General features: G+C 37.2%; 2 protein-coding genes across 2 annotated transcripts; both read left to right on the top strand.

Moving 5' to 3' along the window:
- On the top strand, positions 1–5,840 carry LOC144434703 (uncharacterized). The gene is made up of 5 exons (XM_078123219.1): positions 1–129; positions 2,065–2,264; positions 3,687–3,746; positions 4,388–4,585; positions 5,499–5,840. Exons 2-5 carry the CDS (start codon positions 2,115–2,117, stop codon positions 5,838–5,840), a joined length of 750 nt encoding a protein of 249 aa, XP_077979345.1. The 5' UTR covers positions 1–129; positions 2,065–2,114.
- Positions 5,841–8,846: 3,006 nt separating this feature from the next.
- Positions 8,847–15,348, top strand: LOC144433869 (uncharacterized). Its single transcript, XM_078122259.1, has 5 exons — positions 8,847–8,981; positions 9,496–9,695; positions 11,869–11,928; positions 12,310–12,525; positions 13,065–15,348. Exons 2-5 carry the CDS (start codon positions 9,546–9,548, stop codon positions 13,410–13,412), a joined length of 774 nt encoding a protein of 257 aa, XP_077978385.1. The 5' UTR covers positions 8,847–8,981; positions 9,496–9,545; the 3' UTR covers positions 13,413–15,348.
- The last annotated feature ends 178 nt before the right edge of the window (positions 15,349–15,526 follow it).

Here is a 15,526-nt window from a genome sequence, read left to right on the forward strand (position 1 = left end):
TCATACAACATGTATATGCAGACGCTCGCTATGTTCAAATAGATGACACCGTGTTCACATTTGGGCTACTACATAAGTGAAAAACTGAACAACGTTAGCACAAATATAACGTGGATATTTTCCTAACAGGTAAGACATGCTGACAAATAATCACGGGGTTTTATTCCGCTCTACGTTATTTATCTAGATCTGTTAGAGTAACAGTTGTGCTTGTTCAATTTCGCGTAATTACATAAAGTGGGTAACAGTTTTTATGCCCAACTTCCATAACAATGTACATTCGGCTGTTTCATAATGCAGTGCTTCACTTATTTTGCGCAATGGAGCAAAAATGGAAAGTTCCTTAACAAGTTTAAAAGTAATCCTCACAGGTATAGTTAAAGAAGCAAGTCGATAAACACGTCTCAATCATTATGCTCTTCAGTATGAAATGAATCATGTATATATATATATTTTGTGTTTCTGACACATTACGGACACTACAAATCACCACACCTTATGAACGTCTATTGCGCACGCACTAGACCACAGTTTCTATTATACATAGTAGGTATGGACACCTAAAGTTGTCCTAAAGTAAACTTGTTATATAGCTGTGCTATTACACCATCGTTACGGACACTATGTACCATTTTTTGTGTGACATCCGAAAACTGAATAAGATTTATATGATCACTCGATGTTTTTTCAGATATCTCCTCGCTTCAAAACTTGACGTGTTGTTTGTCATTGACTTTCTGTTAGTTAATGTATAAAAAAATCACCATACGTGTAAATTGTAGCCGTTATCTCTTGCCAAACCCTTTCTGTGATTTCATAACATCTAATGATACTATAAGCACTAGACCAACAACGACAGGCCTACCAAGGATAAACTCTGAAAGTAAAGAAATAACTTGTACCAAAATCCCCTTGGATGTGAATTATAGAAGTTGACACATAAAGAAAATCGTACTATGTCTTTTATGTAGCTCTACATTGGCGCAACAATCATTAAATCTAGATTATGAAACCCCGCACATTCTAAGTGCATCAACATAACAGGTAAAAAAAAAGTGTTGTGGTGTACAAACGAGATCTAAACTTCCCTGTCGTGTAGAAGTAGCTGGTGTAACACAAAGTGGGGGAGCTAAATTAAGTTTCTTAGTTGTGAAATCTAGCCATTACAAATGAAACAGTGGAATGTGGTATAGCTAACTACAAGCATGTCATGGTAGTGTGTTTTTACGCCGAACGCAATAATGTGCGCGTTTCATTAAATTTCACATGAAAAGTAGGTTTTTTTTGTGTGTTTTTTTTTGTTTTTTTACATTTCCGTCAAACTATTAAGCAAGATATTATCGGACTTGAACAGTCCAACGTGTTAGCTAGCTACTTATAGGTCTATCATTTCATGTTGAACAAACATGTCCAGCTTACACTGTTAAACAATAATCCTATACGGTGGCCTAAAAGTAACACTATTTCTATCAATGTTCTTATAGCTAGCTAAGGTGAATGTCCTAATAGTAGTACTTTGACAAGAAACAAGAAATTCCATCATCCTTTAGACCTCTGAATTAAAAACTACCAATTTGAGAATCAAACTCGTCAAAAATGTTTAATAGTATGTGTGACATCATTGTATTAATACAATGGAATCATGTCATAGTCGTACTTCTATCACAGAGAATTTGTACTCTGTACCGCCGTGAAATTTCCAACTTCAGCTCCAAAGTTGTACTTATACTGTTGGGAATTTAAATGTTTGCTATTGAAGTTTCTTTCAAGCAAAGCATTAAAAGTTTGCTCTTGGAAAATAAAAGATTCGTTCACAGGTATTGAAAGTTAAACTTTGCTCTTGAAAAATACAAGTTCAATCAAGGTAACAAAAGTTTGTTCTTGGAATATAAAAGTGTCGTTCAAATGACGAAAGTTTGCCGTATCACTTATGAGCTACCGTGATATTGAGTTCTCGCTACAGAAGCGAAGACTTCCCTTTGTTGTATTTGTGAACATATACTAGTATTACACATAGCTTACATTTGTCTTACCCTTCAATGATTTCGTATTTTGTTCTTATAGGACATCAATATTGAAATCAGTGACGTCATTGTGACAGAACAACAAGCAAAATGCGGACAAAGACAAATATGTTTGGTATCGGTGTTAGTAACATCATAATTGGGAGCGTATTAATAATTTTTGGTTGTGTATGCGTGGGTGTTTGTTGGGCAGATGCATTCTATAGGGTCACTGGTGGCCCAATATGGACCGGTGCACTTGTAAGTACATAGTTTTCAATATCTGTTCCTACACAAAGCTAGGGTCAGTTTGTATTTCCTTCTCATACTCGATTGCCTGTTGTGCTATTGTGATGAATTGTACTTAATGAGTGACTTTCAAACTGATAAAATTTATTTGAATGAAAATCGTGACTTCATAGAATTAATCACAGTAAAACATAACGCCAAGTGTAGGAAAAATATAGTAAATGGCGTCCGTTGTCATGACAGCAAAATCATGACTATTGTGAAAACAAGTTTACATTCAATACATTACGAGAATACTCGACTCGACAATAAGTCAGTTTAAAATGTGACCCTCCCCTAATTTCCATTCTCTAAAATATGGCCCTCTCCTCTCCCGAGGACCGATTTGTAAAAGGTGACCCACCTCCAATTCGCCTACCCTCTCCCTTGTAATAATGTAGCGGTAAGCTGTATTTGACACACGAGTCATCAAAATAGTATATACGTCAGCCATCATATAATAACATCACCATGCAGCCATTCTTATTATTCCGTACTGGTGACCTGGCCTACATCTTCATCCCAGGTGCTGTCCTATTGACTCGGAATATTCCATTCTTACAAAGGGGCGTATGACCTATGTGTGTTTTTACATGATTAATGGACGAGGCGACATGCGTCAGTGCACCCAATGTCGATTGAATAGTGTGTCTGACGCGAATGAGGAGATACATGGTATGAAATGACTGTCTTGCAATTTGCATATACATTTACAGTTCAGACTGAAAGATCAGCCGTTGTAGGCGCTCTTCTCATCCGCAGTGGGAAGGACTGATATTGCTGTGCCCTGACCTCGTAATTAGGAAACGAGCAGAATTTAAGGGGGCTGAACAGAAATATTTCGTCCAAATTTTTTTGCAACCTTTCCCCCGTTCACTTTCTCAAAAAATTCGCGCCCTCCCCGAAATGAACCCAAGAATTTTTGTAGGCCCTTATGCTACACAGATTTTTTTATTTGTGCAGTTATACACCCCCCACCCCCACCCCCGCCGTATTCTGGAGATGTCTAATTATATGGTAGGCTAGAATTGACCTCAGCGTCCACAAGAGATTTGTTTATTAATAGCTTTGGGCTTTGCAAGGAAGGGTCTCACATTGTGCTGTAACATATACTTAGCCAACTGGGTTTCCCCTTCCATGCGTTGATATGGGGCAGAAACAGCATCCCCGTGATCGGAATGGGTAAGGTGTGCGCGAGATGCCCCCCCCCCCCCATGGTAAGGATATGTAGGAGGTCATTTAGAACAAAACCATACACATTATTGAAAGCCATTGAGTACATGAATGTTTTCTTCAATACTCCAACCTCAGCTACAATTTGTGAAATTTATAAGTCCTACGGCCACAGAGTTAACATTTTTTCGCTACAACTGACCTCTGACAGTCTCTTCACAGGGCGTAATTGCAGGAGTGATCGGTGTTTATGCCTCGAAGTCTGACAAAGAGGAATCTATGGTATGTATGCAATAGGATATAGCGACAAGTGTTCCTTAGCAACATGTGAAATTGCACGTTATTCAATCAATCTAAAAACAGAATCACGCTTGTGTGTCGTTACAAGTTCTTTTTGTTGTTCTAACTTCTAGTAGCTAGGCATATTTATATGGTTACACTTTCGTACTTTTATCATCAAACTTCATGTAGTGATTCTAAGAGATATATATTTGGATTAATCGTGTGATTTAGACTATAACGAAGAGAATTTCCTCATACTATGAGTACAAAGTACTTGAAACCATAGACAAAGAACAAGTTCTGAAGAAGTTCTGATAAAAACACGTAAACTGATAAAATTGCTTATTTTGTTTTAGATCTTTCGTCATCTTTCAGCACCCTGAAGTAATATAAGATATTCTGATATACTCCTAAGCTGCTGTGAACCACTGTTTTGGCTCATGGGCTTTACTTATGTAGTGCTTTGCTGCCTATACATGTATCTGTGCATGACCTTGTCATTTCTTTATGAGCTATTGTTCACTTTAGCATCTTATTTTTTTTTAAAAAAGATTATTGATCGGGAAAAAATTGATAGAATTCTCTAATAAGTGTTCAAAAAATGTCTTAGGTTATCACAATGTCATTTTTGTTTTCTTCAGTCGGTTATATTCCTCGTCTTGAACATCTTTGCCGTCTGCTGTTCCGTCTTTGTCTTCGGTAGTGCCATGTCTGCCACTTTTTCTGAGTACGGAAACGCTGGCTTCGTTATCAATATTTTCATTTGTGTGATATCCATGGCCTTGATGATTACGGCCTGCATGGGAGCTTTTAACAACTGCACTGGTGGAGGGAATCGGGTAAGTACCGGTTTAGCTCCCGCATGGGAGCTGATGTCGTGGCGTTGTCAGTCTGTCTGTCTGTCTGTCTGTCTGTCTGTCTGTCTGTCTGTCTGTCTGTCTGTCTGTCTGTCTGTCTGTGCAGAAATTTTGTTCCACTGATATCTCAAAAAGTACTAAATTTACCATGTGGCATTGTCAGGCTGTACCTTAGTGTTGATTAGTTTTTGGTGTGAGTGGCTTGCATAATTAATGTTATTTTGCATAATTAATTATTTCATAAATGGGGCTATACATGCAGAACGGCTCCACCAAATTCAATGAAGCTTGCTACATCTACATATCATACAAATATATAAAAGCACTAAAAGTTGTTAACTTGCATCAAGTTAATTAAGGGCTTATTCCGTAATTAATGAATGTTTGTAACTCAGACTATACATCCAGAAAGGCTTTATCACATTTGATGAAACTTGGCCCACAGACATTGATCATACAGAGATATGATAGTTCTTAATGAAATTTAGTGCTGTCAATTGCTCATTTGCATAATTAACAAACCCTGCTTACTCCGGTCAAGCACTGAAGGAAGAGTTCTCTGATGTTGTTCAGCCCTATATATTTCGTATATTTCAAATTCTCTCAGGCCACTATAGTGATCTGATATAGAGTCAATGCCAGCATCATCATCATCATCATCATCATCATCATCACTACCACCACCACCACCACCACCACCACCATCATCATCATCGATGTTGTTAAAAACAGCATCTTCGTGAGGAGGGGGGCAAGTGGCAATGTTTGCATAATATGTCGCATTTATTTTTTGACGAGTCAGAGTCGGGGGTGTGAATGTTTCACATTTGAAACTAATACTTTTCAAGTTTCACACCAATTTCTTAGAAAACATAGTCTTTATTTTCCATTTCAGACTGAAGTGGTGCTGGTCAATCAGGCCCAAATGATGCCAACACAACCCCCCATCCAGACAGTCCAAACCTACCCAGGGCCAAGTGGCTATACCAACCCTGCTTACTCTGGTCAAGCACCACTCATGCAGCCAATGTACGTGTCCACCGGTGCCCCTGGACAAGCACCGTTACCTGGAACTACAGGAATGGAGCCACCACCACTGTATACATCGCCCCAACCAGCGCCAATGTATGGCCAGGTGCAACCCCAACCTGGGTCTCAATACGGCCAACCACAGATCCTATACGGGCAACCACAGCATGCTCAGTATGGCCAGCAACCACCACCACAAGTAAAATAAACCCCCTCTCGCTCAAGTGCGCGACACACACACACACACACACACACACACACACACACATATCCAGGTGGTAATATGTAGATTGTCCTAAATTTCAGTGTCATAATGTTCTGTTCAACAACGACTCTTAATTTAGTTATAATGTTTACATATTCCGTTAAATAGTCATGGGGATAGGTGTTCGAACAAGTACAGTAGGCTATGTCTTGTAAATTTATGCCGCTTCGTCACAATGTTACTTATATCAATATTTACCATATTCTTCATATTATTAATTTATTACAATTATATAAATATTAGTTTTTGAGCAGCACAGTTTGTTATGACAGGACACCAGGTCAGTATCACTACTACATATTTCGAATCACAGTAAGAAATTAACCGTATTCCGTTTCTTTCATTTTTGTCATCATAATTGAGTCACGATCTGTCATCACATGACGTCATATGCTATCACAGATTTTGCTGTTATAATTACTTATATTAGACATGTTGGCAATAACGACAGGTATGTTCCAAACTATCACTGCAATTACAAACATTTTCTGGGTAAGAGAATGGCAAAAATTATTTGAAGTCCTGTTAGTGGAAAGATAGTCTGTAAGGTACGCCGTGATGGGGCGCCCTCAAACATCAGGCAACCCCTAACAGAGAGGAGGCCGGTGAGGGCGAAACGTCACGACGTATCTTACAGTCTAGTGGAAAGATAGCCCAGAGACTTGTCGTTGGCTTTCAATCATATATCAAATTGAAGGAATAATGAAAAGTCACCCAATCTAAATATTCTAACCATATACCCAAGTACGTATATCTATAGATTTCGTTTTCCAATATCGACACGGGCATAAGTCTTTGGTCAGTGACCAATCACGGCCAATCTATTTCCAATTCTGTTTATTGAAATTGAAAATTGTGAATGGCCATGATTGGTCACGGACCGTCTTTCACAACACTTTGTGGTTGATGATGGATATGGTTTGGAATGTAATGTTTTTATTCGTAAAGCCTTGTTTTTCTGAAAACTTCATTATTTATATAAAATCTACATTTTACTAAAAAAACAAGATTTTTATTATTTCATGTCATTATTACACAGAACGAATATATTTTTTATATGCAACACTTCCAAAATATAAAAATAATTGGCACATTAAATTGTATTAAGGGGGCAAGTATTTTTGCGACTTTCTTGCCAATGCGCGCAATATTTAGAGGTATGAATGCAATTTCATTTATTTTTATGGCAAAATAAACATAATTACGAAAAAAAGTATGCACCTTTGCATGTACACTTTAAATTTGTAACATTTACACATTTGTATCTTTTTTAATGTGATTTATATGTATATACATCATCATGTAAATTAGAGGCTGTAATGATTATAATATATTTGGGTGTTGTTTTGCACGTCTCTATCTTCATATTTCTGTCAATTGGAAGTATCTTAAATTTAGACTAATAATAAAATGTAAAAAAAAACCAGAACTTGTTTTTCGTTAGCGCCTTCAGTAGTTACAAGGGGGGGGGGGGGCCAAGGGAATTAGGGGGTGGGTTACCTTTTACAAATTGATCCGCGGGAGGGGGGGGGTCATATTTTAGAAAATGGAAATTAGCGGACGGTCACATTAGATTTTTACTTTGATTCGTTTTTTTTTATCTAACTTTGTATTGTTTTGTGATTTGGCATGATGCCACCGCTGGCACCGGTTCCAAATCCTACTGCTACCACATCCCACCACATCGCACCACTGCCACCATTGTAAAGTAATATCATAACATATCAGTGAAATGCAGTAAATTAACTGTTATTTGTGGTGTGACGAGAGTAGTGAGTCTCACAGTAGTAAAGGAGGAACAGTGTGGCAAGATATTAGGGATAATGAGGTGAAGTGGAGACATTGACCTTTGTCCTGCGCTTGTCAGTTGTGTGCCCATCTAGTCTTTGGGAGTTCTGGCCTTCAGCTCAGTCAATTTGATCAAAAACACAGGCATTGATTTAATACAAACACAAACTCAATGTGATGGCAACATAGAATAGAATAGAATAGAATAGAATAGAATAGAATAGAATAGAATAGAATAGAAATAACTTTATTGTCCATAGTGTAAACCTTGAACATCGTTTCTAATCACTCGCGACAAAAGCAAATGACATGTACAATAATCAAAACAATTACAATAATAATAACAGAAAATAAGACAATGACGCAGGCTAAACTGACAGACTTTGCAAAGTGCTGATCAACAGCAAGTAAAAAGTGACACCATGGTAAAACAACAGATCTAGGATGAAATTAAAGTCTTCTGGATTTTAAAATTAGAATTGCTGATGGAATAAAAGAACGTTAATTATAGAAATGTCTGTGTGCCTTTGGGCACGGGCACGGGCACGGGCACGGGCGGTAGTGACACTTAGTATGAGACAGGAAAATTCAAGGGGGAAAAAGCAATGGCAAATCAACAGGATACAGTGGAGATAGATGACACATTGCACCTCCATAGGTTATCGCAATAATATCACTTTACCAGCAGAGACATAAGCATGATAAGGATTACATAGGACCGTTCTTTTGTTCTGGATCAACTTTTCTTATAGCCCTGCCAAACAACCAAGCAATTTGTACACCTAGAGTTTAACCCTAATCCGAAGTGGGCCCTTTAACAACATGGGGAGGGACCCCCCCCCCTAGGGTGGTACTTTGATGGGTAATGGGTTATTTGTGTCACTCTTCACTATTTTGGCAATTTGGTTAATGCATAGACGTTGTCTCTCTCAAACGAAAAAATGCGATGCACGTTATTGTTGTGTATCAAAAATGCCGTCGATGAGAATGAGAAAGGCTTGATCCCAGAAAGACACATTTCAGTGTTTGCATCTTTAACGTGTAAGATGGCGATTTCCATTTCATGACACACGCTCACGTTTACACTCCACATGTCAACAGCTTTCAACAACATGCATATAATATATGGGTTGCCACGAGCAACGGTCGCACATATCATATATATTATACAACTTGTATGTGTAGACGGTCGCCATGTTGAATTTGATGACACCGTGTTAACAATTTGGGCTATACGCTGATAGGTGAAAACTGGACAACGTAAACACCAATATAATGTGGATATATTCCTAACGGGTAAGATTTGAGTACATATTAATCACGGAATATTAATCGACCCTCGTTTTGTTCCCCGTTGCGTTTGTTTAAAGACGTTCACTTGCGTATAATTACAATATAATGTGCAACGACACTTGCTCTAGTTTCAAGTCGGGGTTCCATTACCAGAAGCATAGCAATACTGTTCGCTGAGCGTAAGAATGTGCGCGTTATAATCTCATAGTGAACATTTTAACGTGTGGGCTAGTTATACGGTCTATCATTTCACGTTGAACAGGTTCAGTTTACAGTTTTGACACGAATCCCTTCTTGAGTACGTACTACTGGATCATGGCTTCCTTGATAATGCATTTGTAAAGGATTCCTTTTGTCGTATATATATATATATATATACGTGGCAAGGACCTATACACAATAAATTTCAGCTAATAAGCAACCTTATTACCACGTAATTTAGTTTCTGGTGAAAATATTACGACACATAGCTTATAATTGTTATATTCTTCAATGATTTGGTATTTTGTTCTTATAGGAAATCAACATTGAAATCAGTGACGTCATTGCGACCGAACAACAAGCAAAATGCAGACGAAGAGTAAAATGTTTAGTATCGGTGTGTCTGACATCGTCATCGGAGGCATACTGATGTTTTTCGGCGGTGTATGTTTGGGTGTTTGCTGGATAGACGGCTTCTATAAGGTTGCTGGTGGCCCTGTGTGGACTGGTATACTTGTAAGTAACTATATTCAGTCTGAGTTTTCGGTATGTTTTGCTACGTAAAAACCCCTAAGGTCAGTTTTCCATTTCCTTGTCACACATGACTGCTTGCTGTTCTATATACGTGGTGTATTGTATTACAATACAATAATATGAGGGACTTTCAAACTGAGGATATTAAAATTTTACAGTCTATACATGACAGAAAATCATTACTAAATATAAATTCATTAACAACTTGGTTGTGACAATCACATCCGTTGTCATGGCAGCGGAATATCATTACGGACAGATTTATATTACTCAACTCAAAGGCAACACGATACCCACTACACACACAATACACGATGCTGACCTTGCTTGCAGCTTCTGTGCGAAGGTATAACCTTTAACATTTATGAAGTAGAGACCGTTTGACAATGTATCCCTGTACGTGTTTCTTTAAAACACAACATTTTTAATGCGAAATTCGTCACAATGTCTACAAGTCTTGCATACCACTGTCAACAAAATATACATTACAATAACAAAACTATTTTATGAATAGTCAGAGAAATCAATATTTCAATTCATTTGCATACTGCTTTACATAATCTCATGACCTGCGTGCATTCAACCATAATTTAATGAATTTTCATATTTTCCCAAAGATGTATGTATGTATGTATGTATGTATGTATGTATGTATGTATGTATGTATGTATGTATGTATGTATGTATGTGAGTGTGTATGTGTGCGTGCGTGCGTGCGTACGTGCGTGCGTGCCTGTCTGTATGTCTGTATGTCTGTCTGTCTGTATGTATGTATGTATGTATGTATGTATGTATGTATGTATGTATGTATGTATGGATGGATGGATGGATGGATGGATGGATGGGTGGGTGGATGGATGGATGGATGGAGTGTATGTTTATTTGTTTGTTTGTGTTATATTTACCTTCGAGTTGATCATTCTTTTATACGTACAGTGGAGTTTGAGTTTACTGTTTAGCCATATTATCATCTTTTTCATAGGTCTTTCAGATTAGCAGATTTCTGATTGTATGTACTTGAGACGATTAGTGCAAATAACCACGTGAACGTTGTGTCTTCTTATGTAACACCTTAATTGAAGTCACAACCCTGCGATTTCAACATTCATCATTTACTTGAGTTTATTTCTCATAATAATTGGTTTTCAGCCAAGATTTGATAATAATTGTGTCCTGTTTTGTGTTCAAATTACTATTCCTAATTGGTTTGGTTATTTGGTAATTGAAAGTGGCAAGCTTCATTTCACACAGTATAGTCGTCACAATATATACGTCAGGTAACACAACATCACTACAGCTATATCCTCCTGTGTGATTTCGAATCAGTGACGTCAGTCAGTTGGACTATTAAATGTTGTGTTCATCTTTGTCGCATCCGTATACCATTCAATTCTAACATCAAAACGGTAGGTTTTAAACTAACGACCATCACGCTATGTTTGGAAGTTCTAAGGGATTAGACATATGGATTTGTTTGTTTGTTTGTTTGTTTGTTTGTTTGTGTGTGTGTTTTGTGTGTTTGTTTGTCGGGGTTCGCCGTTTCTCATGCAATTTTTTTGTGGGGGCAGGGGGTTCAATGTTTTTGTAGGATGATATTATTGACCATAAATATTCCAATGGCAAAGGGGTATCGACAGTTTGTTGTGTAAGGTCTTGGGGAGGGTAAATCCTTTTCACGCAATGGTCTTCTGAAAAGCACCGGCCCTCCCCCTATAATTTATGTCCAATACATAACGAGCCAACCAGTCTTCATTTTTTTTTCGACGTAAGAGACTTTTTTCCCGCAAGTCCTTATGTCAAACTTACGAAAGCCAGTAAGGGACATTTTGTAAAATAAAAACTCAATAAATTGCCAAAAATAAAAAAAAATGTGTAAAATGTTTTGTCATTGTACGTACAAAAACACACTTTTCAGGCACTTTCTAGCATTTGAAAACATATATATGTGTTGTTTCACATTCTTTTTTCAAGTGGGAAAATATAGTACAGTCAATTTGTCATCATACGATATTGCCACTTTCAACCTCACACATTGTCAACGGTCTTGGATTTATCGACCTGAGCTATAATTGCCAAGTTTTGTGAAATTCTGAAGCTCCTACCAACCACATATATTTTAACGTCATGTTATTAGCATTTGAAATTTTCTTCACAGGCCATAGTTGCAGGAGTGATTGGTATTTATGCCTCGAAGTCTGACAAAGTAGAAAATTTGGTATGTATCACGGTACATGTATATAGCATAGCGGCAAGTGTACAAAATGTACAATAGCAATGGGTCTTTCAGTCGATCTAAAAATAACAAATTATTCAAAAATCATTTTAATGTATGGCATTACAATTTTTCACGGGTGATGTTCTAGTAACCATATTTATTGGGCAATGCTTCCTTAGTTTCATCAGTTCAGATACGTAAAATACTATTTGGATTAATCGTATGATTTTGTTTATAACAAAGAGAATTTCTTCACACTCTGAGTACAAAATAAGTTTAAACTTAAACTGATAAAAAATAGATTTTTGTTTTAGATAATGTATCGGGGGGAAAAACGGTGACATATCCTATTAATAACAATGTCACTTTTGTTTTCTTCAGTCGGTGGCATTCCTCATTTTGAACATCTTTGTCATCATCTGCTCCGTCTATGTGTTCATTGGTGCCATAGCGGGCGCTGTTGCCGAAATGTGGTTGATGTGGTGGGGATACGCTGGAGGCTTCATTTTGAACATACTGATTTGTATGGTTGCCCTAGCCTTGATGATAGTTGGTTGCATCGGAGCTTTTAACCACTGTACAGGTTCAGAGCACCGAGTAAGTACAATTACCAATTTCTGAAAATGTTTACAATTTATCCATTATTCTTTTTGCATGCAGGACTCCACATGATATATGAAAAATAAGAAAAAATGCTGTGATTATTTAATGTACTAAATCGTTGATTCCATTCTTACCTGTGGTCCAAATTAAGAAGTCTTCGTCGAAGACATATGTTTCCGATGTCGTTTCTTTCTTATAAGTAATTACACTAGCCTATAAGACACATTGCGTTCTTCAGCCCTGCACATCACCGTTGTCGTTAACAACAACAACAACAACAACAACAACAACAACAGCAGCAGCAGCAGCAGCAGCAGCAGCAGCAGCAGCAACAACAACAACAACAACAACAATAGCGTCTTGGAGAGGAAGGGGAGCAAAGTGGCAATGTTTAGAATGTGTCTCTTGTATATTTTGATCTGGTTCAAAATTGGGTCCAGGGGTGCGAATGTTTACGATTGAAATTAATACTTCTCAAATTACCCATCAGTTTCTTTTCAAACACAGTCTTTACTATCTATTTTCCTTTTTAGACTGAAGTGGTCGTGGTCAATCAGACCCAAATGATGCCAACACAGGCCTCCTTCCAGGTAGTCCAAACCCACACCGGACCTGGAGTCTACACCAACGCTGCTTACTACGGCCACGCACAACCCATGCAGCCGATGTACGTGTCAACCGGTGCCCCTGGACAAGCACCGTTACCTGGAACTACAGGAATGGAGCAACCACCACTGTATACACCACCCCAACCAGCGCCACCGTATAGCCAGGTACAACCTCAACCTGGGCTTCAATACGGCCAGCCACAGGCTCAGTATGGCCAGCAACCACCACCACCGACACAGGGAGCATATAAACCCCCAGATGGCAATATATAGATTGGCCTAAAATTCAGTGTCCGGGTTCCGTTCGACAACGCCCCCAATTATTAGATATTTACTTACATATTCCGTTAATAAAATTGTATGGAATAAATGTTAGGTGTGAACAAGTAGGCTATGTCTTGTAAATTTATGCTGTTTCGTCACAATAATACTTATATTAATATTTACGATATTCTTCATATTATTAATTCATTATAACTATAAATATTAGTTTGTGAGCATCACAGTTATCATCACAGGACAAAAGTGTCACTACTTTATATTTCGAATCACAGTGAGAAACCTTATTCCGTTTGTTTGCTTGTGTTATGATGTCATCATATGACGTCATATCATATCACAGACTTTGCGGTTATATTAGACATGTTGGTAATAACAACAAGTATATGTTTATCACTATAACAATATTTACAAACATTTTCAGGGTAAGAGAATAGCCAAATTATTTAGAATGATAGTGGAAAGATAGTTCAGAGACTTGTTGGCTTTCTATATAGCGATTATATACATCAACGGATCACTGTCAGAGAGTCATCGGAAAGATTAATATGGTGATCTCATCTCCGCACGGATATGTGCACATTTGTGAAGGGTCAACCAACAGTTTAGACTTTTAAAAATACCGTCTGTAAGTACCGTAGGCGTTTTTGTGTCCGACTCGACGGTATACTGAATGAAAGTCAACACCGAGAGTTTCGAGGCAGCCTTTGAAACGTCTGATATGAATAAGTTGTGTCCAATTATTTCGTGATCGGCTTTTATGGTTTTCGAAAAGAGTTTGGTGTGGTCATTACTTTGCTGAAAATGTTTGATTTTTAATATTTTTTTTAAATACCACGCTTCCTCTATGATATCCCCTTAATTTTATTTTCAAACATGCATATAATGAATAGCCACTTTTTTTTTCTTTGTGAAAATAAACTGTTAAAGAAAAATTGAAAATTACTGTTAGAGTTACCAGTTTTGAATAAAATGTCGGCACTATTTAATTTCTAAAATCTATTTGTATGATTCCTCAGTGTTAAACTGGTGATGCGCCAAACATTTACAGGAAATAAAAAAATGTCGCCTGCGTGATTTTGGCGGGACGATGATTTTGGCGGGAAAGTTTCTCACAATAAAAAGAGTGTAAAATGTTTGATGAAGGTACAGTTGTATGATAACCACGTTCTTCAAACAAAATTCTATTCGGTTGTAATTTTTTTGATAAATTGAACGACAGGCAAGTCAAAATATTTTGGTTAATTGTGTACACAAATTTCATTCACAAAATGAATGACAAGGAATCATAAAAGAGTCACCCAATTTTCAAACAAACAAAATTGAAAATACGAAATGGCCACTGTTGGTCACGGGCCGTCTTTCCACAACACGTTCTGTGTTAAAGATGATGGATATGATTTGGAATGTGACAATTTCCTCGTAAAGACATTTTTTCGTCAAGTATAGCTGAAAACAATTATGTTGCATCCTGGTATTGAAACTACATTTACTAAAACTACATTTTATAATTTCACGTGAAAAACGTTTTGACGACCTCTACGCGAGACGAATATATTTTTGAATGCGACAATTTTCATTTTTTTACTTTAAAAATGATAAAACAATTGACCAATGAGATTGTATATAGTAACCTATTCAAGTGAAAGTTGAAATAAATACTGAACTGCGTTAAAAATGAGAAAAAAATAACCTTTTAAAATTGGAAAATGATTACTTACTTGAAACAAAAAAAATTGAAAATAGGAATTGGCCACTATTGGTCACAGACCTTTCACAAAACTTTTTGTATAATGACGGATATGATGCATGCATGGAATCAAAGAAATGGTGACACGTTTATAGAAAGACTTTGACATTGGTATCTTTTAATCATCTTGTAAATTGGAGTGTACAATATACAATATTGAGGTGTAGTATGTTGTAAATCTGCACACCTTTCTTATCTTCTTATCTCTATATATTGGAAATAAAATGATAGAGTATCAATAAAAAAACTTTGTTTTCAGAATTTGTCTTTTGTTATATAAACTATCCCTCCCTGGGGTCAATAGAATAATCCGCTCTGTCTCTTTGTCAGTTTGTCTCTGTCTCGCCCTCGTTCGCAA

Source organism: Glandiceps talaboti, chromosome 4 (assembly GCF_964340395.1).
Source record: "Glandiceps talaboti chromosome 4, keGlaTala1.1, whole genome shotgun sequence".
In the NCBI taxonomy this organism is placed as follows: Eukaryota; Metazoa; Hemichordata; class Enteropneusta; family Spengelidae; genus Glandiceps; species Glandiceps talaboti.

Coding starts and splice junctions, on each gene's coding strand:
- LOC144434703 (XM_078123219.1), top strand. CDS start 2,115: ATGCGGACAAAGACAAATATGTTTGGTATCGGTGTTAGTAACATCATA. Junction 3,747..4,387: donor CTGACAAAGAGGAATCTATG/GTATGTATGCAA, acceptor TGTTTTCTTCAG/TCGGTTATATTCCTCGTCTT. Junction 4,586..5,498: donor GCACTGGTGGAGGGAATCGG/GTAAGTACCGGT, acceptor TTTCCATTTCAG/ACTGAAGTGGTGCTGGTCAA.
- LOC144433869 (XM_078122259.1), top strand. CDS start 9,546: ATGCAGACGAAGAGTAAAATGTTTAGTATCGGTGTGTCTGACATCGTC. Junction 9,696..11,868: donor CTGTGTGGACTGGTATACTT/GTAAGTAACTAT, acceptor TTTTCTTCACAG/GCCATAGTTGCAGGAGTGAT. Junction 12,526..13,064: donor GTACAGGTTCAGAGCACCGA/GTAAGTACAATT, acceptor TTTCCTTTTTAG/ACTGAAGTGGTCGTGGTCAA.